The sequence below is a fragment of the Oryctolagus cuniculus genome, chromosome 1 (genome assembly GCF_051225735.1).
Source record: "Oryctolagus cuniculus isolate XC-2025 breed Fujian yellow rabbit chromosome 1, ASM5122573v1, whole genome shotgun sequence".
Classification (NCBI taxonomy): Eukaryota; Metazoa; Chordata; class Mammalia; order Lagomorpha; family Leporidae; genus Oryctolagus; species Oryctolagus cuniculus.
In genome coordinates, this window is record NC_142867.1 from 4,197,974 (window position 1) to 4,213,115 (window position 15,142).

Here is a 15,142-nt window from a genome sequence, read left to right on the forward strand (position 1 = left end):
CAGGTAGAAGGAAGGGAGTGAAGGTTGGGATGGAAGTGAGTAAATGGAGACTGCTCTGGTAGACTAAATCAGAAAATCAAAGTGGTTCTTTGAAAAAAACATCAAAATTGGCAAACCTTGGGCAAGACCCCCCCAAAAAAAAGAAGACTCAAATTATTAGTAATGAAAGAGGGAACATTGTTTGTTGCCTTACAGATATAAAAGGGACGATAGCAATACCATGAACAGCTGTCTACCAACAACTTAGGTAAAATGGACAGATTTCTAGGAAGAAGCAAATTCGTGAAGAAAACAGAAAAATCTAAATAAACCTATAGCAAGCAAAGAACATCAGTAATTTAGAAATTACCCGCAGGGCCGGCACTGTGGCGCAGCGGGTAAAGCCCCAGCCTGTAGCGCCGGCATCGCATGTGGGCGCCGGTTCTAGTCCCGGCTGCTCCACTTCTGATCCAGCTCTCTGCTGTGGCCTGGGAAGGCAGTGGAGGATGGCCCAAGTGCTTGGGCCCCTGCACCCATGTGGGAGACCAGGAAAAAGCTCCTGGCTCCTGGCTTCAGATTGGCGCAGCTCCAGCCGTTGTGGCCATCTGGGGAGTAAACCAGCAGAATGGAAGATGTAACTCTGTCTTTCAAAGAAATAAAATAATTCTGAATGAATGAATGAATGAATGAATAAAACCCACAAAGAACATCCCATTGCCATGTGGCTTCGGTGACGAATGCTGCCAGATGTCTAAAGAAGACTTAATGTGAATTCTTTACAAACTCTGAGGAAGTACTCTTCCCTATTTTCCAAACACATTTTAACACCCTGCTACCAAACCAAAGGTGTCACAAGAAAACTGCAGACCAGTGTTCTTTCTGAATGTAATCACAAAAATCCTCAGCAAATACAGCAAACCAGATCCAGCAGCATCAAAGGATTCTCTCACGGGCTAATGGGCTCTACCCCAGGGAGGAGCCCCAGGTCTGCTCATCTGGTAAACCAGATCGATGGGAATGTGGGACGAGACCACACGATCGTCCGGTCGTCAGAGAGTAACCGTTTGACAGATGCGGCAGACGTGAGGGTGGGGCCCTGGGCACGGAAGGCAAGGACAGCTGTGGAAACGGTGACAGAGAGGCACTTCCCCTCATGTCAGGAACGAGATGGGGATGTCCACTCCCACTGCCTCTCCTCAGCATTGTCCTGGAGCCAGAACGTGAACCGGACGGCACTCAGATTGGCCAGGAAGAGATAAGCCATTGGTAGCTGATAGGATTGCCTGTCCAGAAAGCCTGAAGAATCCACTGATTAATGAAGAGTGCAAGAAGATTGCAGGATATAAGATCATTATGCAGCAATCAGTACCTCTTTATACCCTTTTAGTGAACAATCCAAAAATATTAAAATCTCATTTACAGTAGCATAAAAAGGGAAAAATATGTCCACGTTCACTGACTGAAAGGCAGTGTGGTTGGGGTAGCAGACTCCTCACATGAGCTATGGTTTCCGTGCAGTTCCTACTAGAACCCAGGCTGGCTTTGCAGAAAATGACTAGCCGATTCGGAGATTTATATGGAAATGCATGGCACAGGTGAGCCAGAAAGTCTTGAAAGAAAACAAAGCTGGGAGCAGGCATTTAGCCCAGCAGTTAAGAGGCCCACAACCCGTATCCGAGTACATCGGTTTCTTTGCTGGCTCCAGCTTTCTACCATTGCGCACCATGGGAGGCAGCAGTGATGGCTCCGTAATGGGGTTCCTGCCTCCCATGTGGCCATGAGACCTACAGTGCATTCCCAGTTCCTGGCTCCAGCTTCAGCTGTTGACGGGCATTTGAGGAGTGCCTGTGGGAGGGAAGGCTTCGTGCTCGCTCTCCCCGCCGCTCAGGCAAACAGGACAGGAGAACCAGGCTGGGGGACTCCTGCTCCTGTTTCAGAACCTCAGTGGTCTCTGGCATGTGTATGTGAGCCTGTGGACTCACGGGATATAATCCCACATTTTAGTTCTGGACTTCTCACAAGCGTACCAGGAAAATTCAGTAGGGGAGACGTAGTCTTACCCCTTCACAGCCGCAAGGACACCTGGAGTCCAAAAGCCTCCAGGAGCACGTGTCAGCAAGGACGTGGGGCGTCTGGGCCCTGCCACCCCGGTGGTGGAAGCTCAGTGGTGACACAGTTACCAGAGTGAGTGTGTAGCTAAGAGCAGCTTTCCTGTACAAGTGTTTGCACTAGCTGCTGCGAACAGCCAAGGAGTGCAGACAGCCCAGCTGTGTGCCCCGATGAGTGGACAGGGAGGAACAGTGTTTCCTTCCGGCAGGGTGTGCCTTGATTCATGCTACAGCATGGGTGAGCCTTGAACTCTTCTTTCAAGAAGCCAGTCATAAAGAGCCACTTGGTAGGTGAAGACTCAGGACGGACAGACCCACAGACGGGGCTTGGGGCCAGGGGTTGTGCAGGAGGCAAGAACAGGGGGAACTGCTACTGGAGTGATGGCTGCACAACTCTGGATATACGAGGGGGAAACATTAAATCATACACTTTAAGTTGGTGTATTACATTTCAGTACAGCAGTCACAGGAAACAACATTACAGTGTTCCACATACATGAACATCTCTCTGCCTCTCTCTAACTCTGTCAAATAAATCTTTAAGAAAAAAAAATCTATTTATTTGACAGAGTTACAGAGAGGCAGAGAGAGGTCTTCCTTCCATCTGTTGGTTCACTCCCCAGATGGCCACAGCAGCCGGAGCTGCGCCTATCTGGAGCCAGGAGCCAGGAGCTTCTTCCAGGTCTCCCACGCGGGTGCAGGGGCCCAAGCACTCGTGCAATCTTCCACTGCTTTCCCAGGCCACAGCAGAGAGTTGGATCAGAAGTGGAGCAGCCGGGACTCAAACTGGCGTCCATATGGGATGCTGGCACTGCAGATGGCGGCTTTACCTGCTGTGCCACAGCACCAGCCCCAATAAAATTTTTTTTAAACACCTGTGCTGCTGACTTCTGCGTTCGTTGATGTTTATGTCAAGTGCAATCGGCACTGATGAAGTCTCACGTGAATGCGACCTCCTTTTCCTTCTTTACACCACTTCTCTCCCACTTAAATCCAGCTATTTCAGTTACATATTTTAGTCCCTGTTCTCACCTAGTCACTGAAAATTATTTCAGACGTCGATTAGAAATCAGCCAATCATTATCTATGTTTTTCTTCATCTCTACTACCTAACTCTGTAATCAAAGGCACGTTTCTTTTTTTTATTATTTATTTGAGAGACAGAGTTACAGAGAGAGAGGTCTTCCATCTGCTGGTTCACTCCCCAAATGGCCACAACGGCTGGAGTTGGGTCGATCTGAAGCTGGGAGCCAGGAGCGGAGCGTCTTCGGGGTCTCCCAGATGGGTGCCGGGGCCCAAAGACTTGGGCTATCTTCTAGTGCTATCCCAGGCCACAGCAGAGAGCTGGATCGGAAGAGGAGCAGCCAGGGCTCGAACTGGTGCCCATATGGGATGCCGGCACCACAGGTGGTGGCTTTACCCGCCAACCACAGCGCTGGCCCCATAGGCAAGTTTCTTAACCTCTGAGCCTAGGCTGCCGACAAAGTGGGGATAAAATCATTCATAGATGGCCGGCGCCGCGGCTCACTAGGCTAATCCTCCACCTGCGGCGCCGGCACACCAGGTTCTAGTCCCAGTTGGGGCACCGGATTCTGTCCCGGTTGCCCCTCTTCCAGGCCAGCTCTCTGCTGTGGCCAGGGAGTGCAGTGGAGGATGGCCCAAGTGCTTGGGCCCTGCACCCCATGGGAGACCAGGAGAAGCACCTGGCTCCTGGCTCCTGCCATCGCATCAGCGTAGTGCGCCGGCTGCAGCGGCCATTGGAGGGTGAACCAACGGCAAAAGGAAGACCTTTCTCTCTCTCTCTCACTGTCCACTCTGCCTGTCAAAAAAATAAAAAAATCATTCATAGAAACACGAAGCTGAACTTTTCACTTCTCAAGAGTCATTTTGGGGGCCGCTGTTGTGGCTGTTAGCCTGCTGCTGGGATGCCGGCATCCCATAGCCAGTGCCAATCAAGTGCCGTTGGTCCTCTTCTGATGCGCCTGGGAAGGCAGGGAAAGGTGGTGTGAGTATTTGGGCCCTGCCGTCCACATGAGAGACTGGGATGGAGTGCCTGGCCTGGCCCGGCCCAGCCTTGGCTGTGTGGCCATTTGGGAATGAACCAGCAGGTGAAAGATCTCTCTTTGTCTCTCCCTGTCTGTGTGTCACTCTGCCTTTCAAATAAATCTTTAAAAAAAAGAAGTCCTTTTCGCATTTGAGATCTACAGCAGTTCTAACACCTCATGTTCCGCTTGTTTGCCTCTTTTCCTGGTTCTGTCTGTAGTGCCCCACGTGCCATCTTGTTGGTAATGGACAGGCTCCCCTCCCCTGTTTCTCAGCTGTTGCTTGGAGGGGAAAGTAAAGCTTCTCGAAGAAGATTCTCAAAGCCAGCCAAACCTGGTTTCCAGAACCTGGTGTTACCCGCGAGCCAGACTTCCTTCAGTAACTGAGTGACTTTGTCATATTCTGCTGTTGGACTAAGGTCTTAACATTAAGCAATTTCAGTTCTTGATTACTTGCTTGAATGTCAGACGGCAGAAGTGTTGGGGCAGCGTCCAGTGGTCTGCAGTGGAGTCACTTGCTTCTCTCACAGGCAGCGGCAGCTCGGGATTCGAAGGACAGAGTCGCTATGTGCCGTCTTCTGGGATGTCCGCCAAGGAGCTCTGTGAGAATGACGACCTCGCAACCAGCTTGGTTCTCGATCCTTACTTAGGTTTTCAGACACACAAAATGAATACCAGGTAATTTTAAATGTCTTTATCCTGAATGGACAGATGATGATGTTGAATTTAAGAAAATAGATGGCTAATTTTATCTCTGCTCAAAATTTAAAATGACATTGGAGGAGAGTTCTTTGCCTCAGAAGAATTTTCGGTAAATGAACCAGAGGAGCAAGCAAAGCCCAGAGTCTTGTCAGTTCCAATTCTGTGTTCTTACTTGACCTCGAAACGTTTCTGTGAAATACAGTGCTGGGGAAGCATCTTCATGTCGTATTCTAAATGCTGGTGGTGATTATCTTAGTGAAAAGGAAAATCTTAGAAGCATCCTGCAAAACCTTGAAGATGCATGATTGCATTTTCCTGCTGCAAGTAGGTTACATCAGTATTTTTCATGATTTTGTTAATACACTGTCCTTCTTTTAAATAATTCCACTGTATAAAGGGAATTCTGCCATCGTGGTTAAGGTTTGGGATTCTAAGAGAACATTTTTTTTTTTTTAATTTATTTATTTTTGACAGACAGAGTGGACAGTGAGAGGGAGAGAGACAGAGAGAAAGGTCTTCCTTTGCCGTTGGTTCACCTCCAATGGCCGCCGTGGCCGGCGCGCTGCGGCCAGCGCACCGCGCTGATCTGATGGCAGGAGCCAGGTACTTATCCTGGTCTCCCATGGGATGCAAGGCCCAAGCACTTGGGCCATCCTCCACTGCACTCCCTGGCCACAGCAGAGAGCTGGCCTGGAAGAGGGGCAACCGGGACAGAATCCGGCGCCCTGACCGGGACTAGAACCTGGTGTGCCGGCGCCGCAAGGCGGAGAAGTAGCCTAATGAGCCACGGCGCCGGCCAAGAGAACATTTTTTAAAGATGTTATATCTAGTACACATACAGGTATGCAGGTGAATATGTAGTATTTTACTGTCAAGAGCTACAAATATAAAATACTATGATGTCAGTCTTGACATCTGTCATCCTTTAATTTTTGAGGTCAGATCTCTTAACTCTTTTTTTCTAGATATTTTTGTATCATTGCTCCCTCAGTCACTTCATAATTGTTTCTGACACCAAACGGGAGGTCCGAGCTTTGCGGCTTTTCCTTACTTCTTAACCATCATGGCGGAGGGTGGGAAAGCACGCCGGCCAGGCTTCGAGCAGAGACCGTCAGGACGGGGCAGCCCTGCAGGAAGTGGCTGGCCGGGTGGACAGGCACTGATGCTGAACTGGGGAGCGTGGTGTGACCTGGTGAGCACAGGTGAGGGGAGGGAGCTCTCGAGTCCTGGCCTCCCCGACCGCTCTGTGTTCTACCCCAAGCTGGAATTAAAGCAGTGCACTGTGTGTTCACTTAGTGACTGCAAGTCCACAGAGAGCGTGGTTTGGGGAAGGTCGGTGTTTTCCTGCAATTCCTGCTGCTGTCTGCTTTTACTCGTGAAAACGAAGTGAACCCGTGCAGTGAAATTGAGACATTGGCTGTTCCCTGGGAAATGAGCGAGGCTGCACGCCCCGATGTCCAGCTAGGGTCTGGTTTGCAGTGTGTGAGTCCATTTCACTTTCTCCCTAGTGGGTGTCAGAGAGCAGGGCTCGCTGTCCTCCTGGAAGACCCTGCTTGTGTTTAAGTCACCTTTTTGTTACCCACATTTTAAAATTATTTTTATTTATTTGAGAGGAAGTCAGAGACAGGCAGACAGCTCCCATCCACTGACCCATTCTCCAAATGCCACAACAGCTGTGGCTGCGCCAGGATGGAGCCAGGAGACAGGAATTCCATCCAGGTTCCTTAAGTGGGTGACAGGACTGCACCACTTTAATCATCGTGTGCGGCCTTGCAGAGTGTGCGTTAGTAGGGGCTGGACTCAGCCGAGGTATCTGGTACAGGTGCAGGTATCCTAACTGCTACATCGGGTGCCCGCCCACCCGACCCTGCGCCCTGCTGAGGTTTTTGTTTGTAGGTTTGGTTGGCTTTTGAAGGCTGAGCGGAGAAATGGGAGTGTTTCAGTCTCTGTTAGAACAGTCTGGAAGTGTTCCGTGTGTCACCGTGGAGGCACGTGGTCCTGACCTGGAGTCGTAAGAAGGTCACATGGTGCTCATTGTGTGGAGACATACATAGATACGTGAAACATGCTGAAGTATTCCATAAAGCTGCCAGATTCTGTCTTACTCACGTGCCTTCCAGATAAATTTTTTGTATGCCATCAGTATCCCAGCCAGAGTTTCAGTGGCTTCTGAAGGAACTTGACGTGTGCCAAAGCCTTGCCCTTGACCCAGAGGGTGAACATGGACCCTCTGCTGGTCTTTGCAATAGAAAAGACTGCACTCCCTGTACCAGTGCTCCTAGACGACTGCAGAATCGTGTAAGATGCAGATTCTGTTTCTGACAAACTCCCAGACTGTCCTGGGAGCAAAGGGGGAAGCCTCAGGCCTGTGAGTGCGCTGATACGATGAGTGGATGTGAAGTTCCTTGCTGGTAGTTCCCAGGGGCTCAGTTAAAGCCGTGTAGTCAGAGCCCAGGTGTTGAGGCATAGCAGGCTAAGCCAACACCTGCATCTCCAGCAGTCCATAAGGGCGCTGGTTCGAGTCCTAGCTGCTCCGCTTATCATCCAGATCCGTGCTGATGTGCCTGGGAAAGCAGCAGAAGATGCCCCCAGTACTTGGGCCCCTGCACCCATGTGGGAGACCCGGATGAACCTCCTGGCTTCAGCCTGGTCCAGCCCCAACCATTTTTCCATTTGGGAAGTGAACCAGTGGTCAGTCTCTCTTTGTCACTCCTCTCTCACTAACTCTGCCTTTCAAATAAATAAGTCTTTAAAAGAAAAGAAAAGAAAAAAGTTGTAGCCATAAAATGTAAAGTTCAAGATTACCATACAAATACTGTTAAAACTTAAGACCTTACTATGTTTGAGGACGCCTGTATGTAGAAGTTTTTTTCCCATAGAAATTGAAGCATCTAAAATTAAACTGGTTAAACCTACAGAGGAAAACATTCATTTGTACTTTTCAGTGCAGCATTTAATTATAGAGTTTCTAAAGTTTTCAGCTTATGGTGGGATAGCAGTGCTGCCATCCCAGGTGGGCCGCAAGCCACTGCACCTGTGCAGTGGTCGTCTCTCCCTCCCTCCTGGGCGGCTGTCACAGGCCTGTCTGCTGCCACTTGGCAAGACACAGAGATCGTGTCAGTGATGAAGGGTGCGTGTTTTCATCCTGCACGTGTTTGAAATAAGACTGTTCCTTCTAGCTCTTCATCTTTTGAGCGAGAATTTAGCAGGATATTGACTGAGTCATTTCGCATATACTATTTTATGGAAAATCTGTAGGGGTTTATTGGAGCAGTAGATTACCAATAGATAGCTTATAGACCTCTGTCTATTTGGAGTGCAAAGAAGTGTCTGGAAGTTGTCATGGATCTTTTTTTTTTTGACAGGCAGAGTTAGACAGTGAGAGAGAGAGAGAGACAGAGAGAAAGGTCTTCCTTTGCTGTTGGTTCACCCTCCAATGGCCGCCACGGCCGGCGCACCGTGCTGATCCGAAGCCAGGAGCCAGGTGCTTCTCCTGGTCTCCCATGCAGGTGCAGGGCCCAAGCACTTGGGCCATCCTCCACTGCACTCCCTGGCCACAGCAGAGAGCTGGCCTGGAAGAGGAGCAACCGGGACAGAATCCGGCGCCCCAACTGGGACTAGAACCTGGTGTGCTGGCACCACAGGTGGAGGATTAGCCTAGTGAGTCGTGGCACTGGCCCAAATTGGCTGTATTTTTAACCACTGATGTTTCTGTTTCTTTAAAAAAAAAAAAAAAAGAATTCTTAATTTATTTGAAATTAAGAGTGATAGAAGGAGAGACTGAGAGAGGTCTTCATCTGCTGGTTCACTCCCCGAGTGGCCACAACAGCCAGGGCAGGGCCAGGCCTCAGCTAGGAGCCAGGAGCTTCATCCAGGTGTCCCACATGAATTCAGGGCCGAGCACGTGGGCCGTCCTGCACTGCCTTCCCAGGTGCATTAGCAAGGAGCTGAAGCAGGAGTGGAGCAGGTGGCGGCTTTCCCCGCTATACGCAGCACCAGCCCTGAGCACGTGGTTTCTGTCTTACTATATGCCCCTATTTACCAACAACTCAGGGTTGCAGCGTGAATGCTTGGTTGTAGTGCAGACAGCACTAGTTTTAATGTTGGGAAATGTTTGGATTTGACTTGTCAGTCAGGAAACTTCAGGGTTTTTTTTTATGGGAACTGAGTTGTGATGCTGCCTTTGATTTTCGAAGAGTGCAGAGGAAGGCTGTTGTCCAGAGGGGCTAGGGGTGGGGGGCAGCACCGTGGCACAGCCGGGAAAGCCACAGTCTGCAGCACCTCTCAAGTGGTTGCTGGTGTGTGTCCCGGCTGCCTCACTCTGATCCAGCTCCCTGCTAATGTGCCTGGAGAAGCAGCGGAAGATGCCCAAGTGCTTAAGGCCCTGCACACATGTGGGAGAACCGGAAGCAGCTCCTGGCTTTGGCCAGCCCTGTTCGTTGCAGTCATTTTAGGGAGTGAACCAGCAGATGGAAGATATCTCTCTCTCTGTTTCTCCTCCTCTCTCTCTCTAACTCTGCCTTTGAAATAAATAAGTAAATCTTAAAACGGGGCAGGGGGACCCCTGGGTGCTCCCTTCTTCTGGCAATAGAACTCTCAGATGTCCATGTCCTGAGGAGTGGGGGACCCCAGCAAGCAGGGAGCTGAGCATGTTAAAGAAATAGGAGTCATCTCAGGGCACTTTTTCTTTGAGACTTTTCTTAGTCTTTCTACACGGGTGGTACGCAGTCCTTGCTCATCCTTCCACCGCTGTAACGTCTACTTTTGATGTTACTTGTGTAGGTACTTGGTTATTTGTGTGCCCTGGTGGGTAGGAATTGTAAATCACTCATGGGTGCTTGACAGGACGCATGAGGACATCGCAGAGCCCTCTGGCGCGCTCTGCAGAGTGCTGTGGGAGGAGGGCTTTGCGCCTGGCGTTTGGGATCCTGCTGGGTGTGCAGGGGCTTCTGCAGTGGGTGTTGTAAGTGTGTTCAGGGACGACCAGCACGGATCATACAAACGGTTTTTATTGTTGTGTTTGCTTCTGTGCAGCGCCTTTCCTTCGAGGAGCTCGCGGCACTTCTCAAAGTCGGACAGTTTCCCTCACAGCAACCCCGTGAGGTAGGTGCGCGCTGCCCGCGGTGGTCAGACACCGGCCACCCTGTGTCAGCCTGGCTGCTGGTCCTCAGTGTTAGGTGATCTGAGGTGCCAGCAGAAACACGAGGGCTAGAACGTTGGCAAACCTTTAGATATAGTTTGGTCTTGGTTATGTTTTTTAAAAAGCACGTGTCCTGGTAACAGGGTCACTTTAAGAGACAAGGCATTCCTCAGAAGGTCAGGAGTGAGTGCGTGGGATTAGCTGGGCACCGGCTGCAGGACTCAGCCAGGTATGTGTCTGGTTCTTGTCTGTTTCCAGGTGCAGAAGGAGCGAAGAGCCATGGTGCCTCCTCTCGGCGTCTCCAGACTGTCAGTTTGCAGCTAAACTTGATTCAGAGGGGAAATGTGTTCACTGTTGCCTCGTCGTTTGCTTACTTGATGTCTTAAGTACTGGCGTGTTTGTCTCCTCTCTGCCGTCCCCCTCTCTCTCTTCCTCTTCCCCTCCCTCCAGTCGGCTCTCGGTGTGTGTGCTAGAGGAGGGCACAGTAGTGCAGCTAACACAGATCTGCGCTTTTCCTCGCTGCCACAGTGGTCTCGGGTTTGGAGACAGAAAAACAAAATAGCAAGGAAGCCTGGGAAGTCAGTCTCTGGAAAGAGTGGGGACCAGGTGTGTGGGAGTGTGAATGTTTTTTTATCCTCCTTTTAATAATAATTGATTGTAAGTGACATTCTTAAAATTTCTGATATCAGCCATTGATCAGAGATGTGGGAAGAGAAAAATAAATATTTGGTTTATTTGAAGTATTAGATATTGTATTAAAAAAGAGGGAGGAGGGGACATACTGATTTGAAAATGTTGGGGCTACCATTGTGGCCTAGCAGGTAAAGCTGCTGCCTGCCGTGCCCGCATCCCACGTGGGAGCCAGTTTATGTGGGTCCTGGCTGCCCCCTTTTCCATCCAGCTCCTTGCTCATGGTCTGGGAAAAGCAGCAGAAGATGGCCCAAGTGCTTGGGTCCCTGCACCCATGGTTTCTGGGTGGCCCAGCCCCAGCTGTTATAGCAACAGCACTAGGCAATAGAAGATCTCTCTGTCTCTAGCTGAAGATCTGACTTTCAAATAAATAAGTAAATCTTTTTAAAAAATTAAATTCAAGGTGCCAGCTCTGTGGCATAGTAGGTTAAACACATGCCTGTGTTGCCGGCATCCCATGTGGGCGACAGTTTTAGTCCTGGCTATTCCTCTTCCGATCCAGCTCTCTGCCATGACCTGGGAAAGCAGTGGAAGATGACCCAAGTCCTTGGGCCCCTGCACCCACGTGGGAGACCTGGAGGAAGCTCCTGGCTCCAGATCAGCCCAGCCCTGGCTGTTGTGGCCATTTGGGGAGTGAACCAGCGGATGGAAGACCCCTCTCTTTCTGTCTTTCCCTCTCTCTGTCTGTAACTCTGCCTTTCGAGTAAACAAACCTTAAAAAGGAAAGAAAAAGAAATTCAAGAGATAAGCAGTTTACTAAAAGTTTTTTAGAAGTGCCAGATAGAGCCGGCGCCGTGGCTCAATAGGCTAATCCTCCACCTTGCGGCGCCGGCACACCGGGTTCTAGTCCCGGTCGGGGCGCCGGATTCTGTCCCGGTTGCCCCTCTTCCAGGCCAGCTCTCTGCTATGGCCAGGGAGTGCAGTGGAGGATGGCCCAGGTGCTTGGGCCCTGCACCCCATGGGAGACCAGGAAAAAGCACCTGGATCCTGGCTCCTGCCATCGGATCAGCACGGTGCGCCGGCTGCAGCGGCAGCCATTGGAGGGTGAACCAACGGCAAGGGAAGACCTTTCTCTCTGTGTCTCTCTCTCTCACTGTCCACTCTGCCTATCAAAAATAAAAAAAAATAAAAAAATAAATAAAAAATAGAAGTGCCAGATACCTGTTCCTGCCTCCCTTGCTGCTTCACCCCAGATACCAAATTTAAAACTTCGTGTGTGCTTGCATCCCCTCCACTGTGTTGTCAGTGTACAAGCCAGAGAGCCAGAACCACCTGGGCGCAGCCCTGGTGTTCAAACCATGGGGCAACACGGGGCTCTCGAGGCCAGGGCAAGCAAGGCCTTGCAGAAGTCCCGCCATCTGTTCATGGGCCATGCGTGCTGCTGCTACCAAGTAGTAGTAATGCCAGCTGCTGTGTGCGCTGGGCCTGCTCTGCCTCGTTGTGGAGCAGAGGGTGACAGCCAGGAGTGTGTCCTGCTCTGCGGACAGCTTCATGGAATCTGAGAGATGCGGAGCAAGTGCGGTTGAGAAGAGGGTGTCTTCTTATTCAGCAATAGAAAGTTACTTTTTGCTAAGGCCCTCAGTGGCTCTTGCTCTGGCCTTAGTAACTATGACAGTCTTATGTTAAACAGTTTCTGTTTTTCACAAAATTTGTTGCAGTGGGATGACTTGATTGCCAGCCAGCTGCTTTTTATACTCGTCTACAAGATGATTGAAAACCTTACCTTCCTCCTGCCTGTCGGCACCGTAACTGCTCTCTTCCTTCCCTCCCCGTCATTTCACATGGCAGCCATCTCCGACTGTAAGTTTTAACATTTTTTGAGATGGCAGATTAACTTTGAGAAACATCTTTAAAAAAATTTTGAAGATTTATTTGAAAGGCAGAGTGACAGACAGGGAAAAACACAGAGATCTTGCATGCACTGGTTCACTCCCCAGATGGCCACAGCAGCCAGGCCAACGCTGGGAGCCAGGAACTCAGTCCGGGTCGCTCATGTGGGTGGCAGGGACCCAAGTGCTTGAGCCATCACCTGCTGTCCCCACGCTGTGTATTAGGTAAAATCACATGCTCACCCCACAAACTCCATTTTTAGTGAACTAGAGGGGTAGTTTCAGGAGTTGATTTGTGTGTGTTTGAAGTGATAGACGTCAGGAAGCAGTGTAAATGAAAAGGAGTTGATTATGTTGTGTTTGGTGAATAAGGAAGCAGAGTGGAGGCTGTGGGAGGAAGGAGCGGGTTTCAGGAAGAGAAAGCATGTACCGCTCATGTGCACTGCGGGTTCAGAGCGGATGTTTCCTGCCGTTTTCTTAGGAGCCTCAGGTGAGTTTGATTCTGAGCCGGCTCGTTAGGTGTCAGGCCATCGTCAGCGGGGTTGCTGCCCGCACCAACGGGCAAAGGCTGGCCTTCGCAGCCCTGCCCTCAGCGCCATCAGTGATTGGGACATTTGCTCAGAGTGTACTCTTGCTCTTCGGACTGTTGCACAAACCTTGGAATTTTCTGTTTCCCACCATTCCATGTTTCGTCCTGCCTGAAGTGTGTGTCTGAGCTGCTTTGTCCTCTTAGCTGTCCTGAGTGTAGGGTGACTGGCTCTCCCACTTGTGAATGACCACGAGTGAGTGCTGCAGTTCGGACATCTGGTGCTTCCCACCTCTGCAGGTCTCCGTCCTTGTAGGGGAGGTTCTCCCGGCCACTGTGATAGTCTAGTTCAGGAAGTTGTGACTTGTCGGAGGACTTGGGCTTCTCTGTGAGAGCTGTGCTGAAAATGCGGTCGTGTCTCGTGCGGTGGCTCCGCGACGTGGGCATGCTCAGATAGTGCACAACAGTCTGACCGTCTAGGCTTGGTGAGACTAGACGCGAAGCTGGTAAGTTCCTGGTGCAGTCAGATCCAGCGGAAATCCTGGTCCCCCAGGAAGCGGTTCCAGGTTCCAGACCCTACACCTCCCCCTGGTGGTCGCTTGCCGGCTGACCCTGTGCAATGACTGCAACCCAGCTCTATTAAGACCCTCTGCTCAGGCTGTTCTCACTCTGCCTGCCTCTTGACTTTCTCCCACCTGCACTACTAACTTTACCACTCATCATTGCTGTCAGTGTCAGCCCCCAAAAACCCAAGCAAATCTTAAAGCCTTAGTTACGTTCACGCACTCTGAAGTGCTGTCGGAATGCAGCTTTCACTGTGTCTGCGTGCGTTGCCTTGCTTCACCGCTTGGTGTGTGCGTGTCTGAAACTCCATTCGAGACGGCGCCATGTCTTTTGTCTTGGATTTTTCACCATAGCACTTCAGGTGCTGCTGTGTACTCTGGCTTGATCGTCCTCGGTAAAGTTCTGTGGCTTTAAAAACTTAGTGAAATGTTGGACGATCTAGAAAAAAAATCTTAGTGAAATGTTGGACGATCGAGGAGAAAAGATGCTTGCCCAAGACTCCTTCGGCGGGTCTCGTGCCAGACCTCGTCTCAGTCCTGGCACCTGCAGGTGGAGCTGGGAGCGGGTGCAGAGTTCAGACGTCTCCTCTTGGGCTGCGGTTTTTAATGTATTTCATGTGAGCAGCAATAGAAACCTTTTATTTAAGGAATACAAACTTCATGCATTTCATAAATACAACTTTAGGAACATGGTGATTCTTCACACCCTGCCCGCCCTCCCACCCCACTTCCTCCTACCTCTCCTATTCCCAGTCTTATTTTTTACTAAGATCTATTTTCAGTTAACTTTGTACACAGAAAATTAACTCTGTTCTAAGGAAAGAGTTCAACAAATTGTATGGAAAAAATAACTTTTCCTTAAAAGTCGAGACAAGGGCTGTTCAAAGTCATTGCATCTCAGAGTGGATTTCACTTTTTTAAGCATTCTTTTTTTTTTTTTTTTTTTTTTTTTGAGAAACTTAACATTAAAGAAGACCCCAAGAATGACACATCTTCTGTGAGCACTTAGACATAACTGTAACTTAAGAGACTTAAGACTATCCTCCACTTACTACACTAAAATGAAGTAGATCTTTGAGGACAAGTTTTACTGTTAACTCTCACAATGCAACTCGCTGAGGACAGAGGTCCTGCATGGGAAGTTAGTGCACAGTGACTCCTGTGAGTTTAATGATTAACACTCTTATGTATTACGTCAGTGGTCACCAGTGGGTCTTGCCATGAGCTGCCTAGGCTATGGAAGCCTTTTGAGTCCACAAACGCCTTCACTCTTTTTTTTTTTTTTTTAACAGACAGAGTGGACAGAGAGACAGAGAGAAAGGTCTTCTTTTGCCATTGGTTCACCCTCCAGTGGCCACCGCGGCCGGCGCACCGTGCCGATCAGGAGCCAGGTACTTCTCCTGGTCTCCCATGGGTGCAGGGCCCAAGCACTTGGGCCATCCTCCACTGCACTCCCTGGCCACAGCAGAGAGCTGGCCTGGAAGAGGGGCAACCGGGACAGAATCCGGCGCTCCGATCGGGACTAGAACCCGGTGTGCCAGCGCCACAGGCGGAGGATTAGCC

General features: G+C 50.1%; 1 protein-coding gene across 5 annotated transcripts in view; it reads left to right on the top strand.

The window, feature by feature from the left end:
* The window catches only part of KMT5B (lysine methyltransferase 5B), a 67,727-nt gene that overhangs the window by 20,287 nt on the left and 32,298 nt on the right, over positions 1–15,142 (top strand). For 4 of the 5 annotated variants that reach the window (XM_051840841.3, XM_051840842.3, XM_051840844.3 and 1 more), the window contains exons 3-4: positions 4,660–4,807; positions 9,866–9,934. In XM_051840841.3, the coding sequence (XP_051696801.3) occupies positions 4,660–4,807; positions 9,866–9,934 (217 nt within the window). The remainder of the gene's footprint in view (positions 1–4,659; positions 4,808–9,865; positions 9,935–15,142) is intronic. The other variant, XM_051840846.3, reaches the window with a different exon arrangement.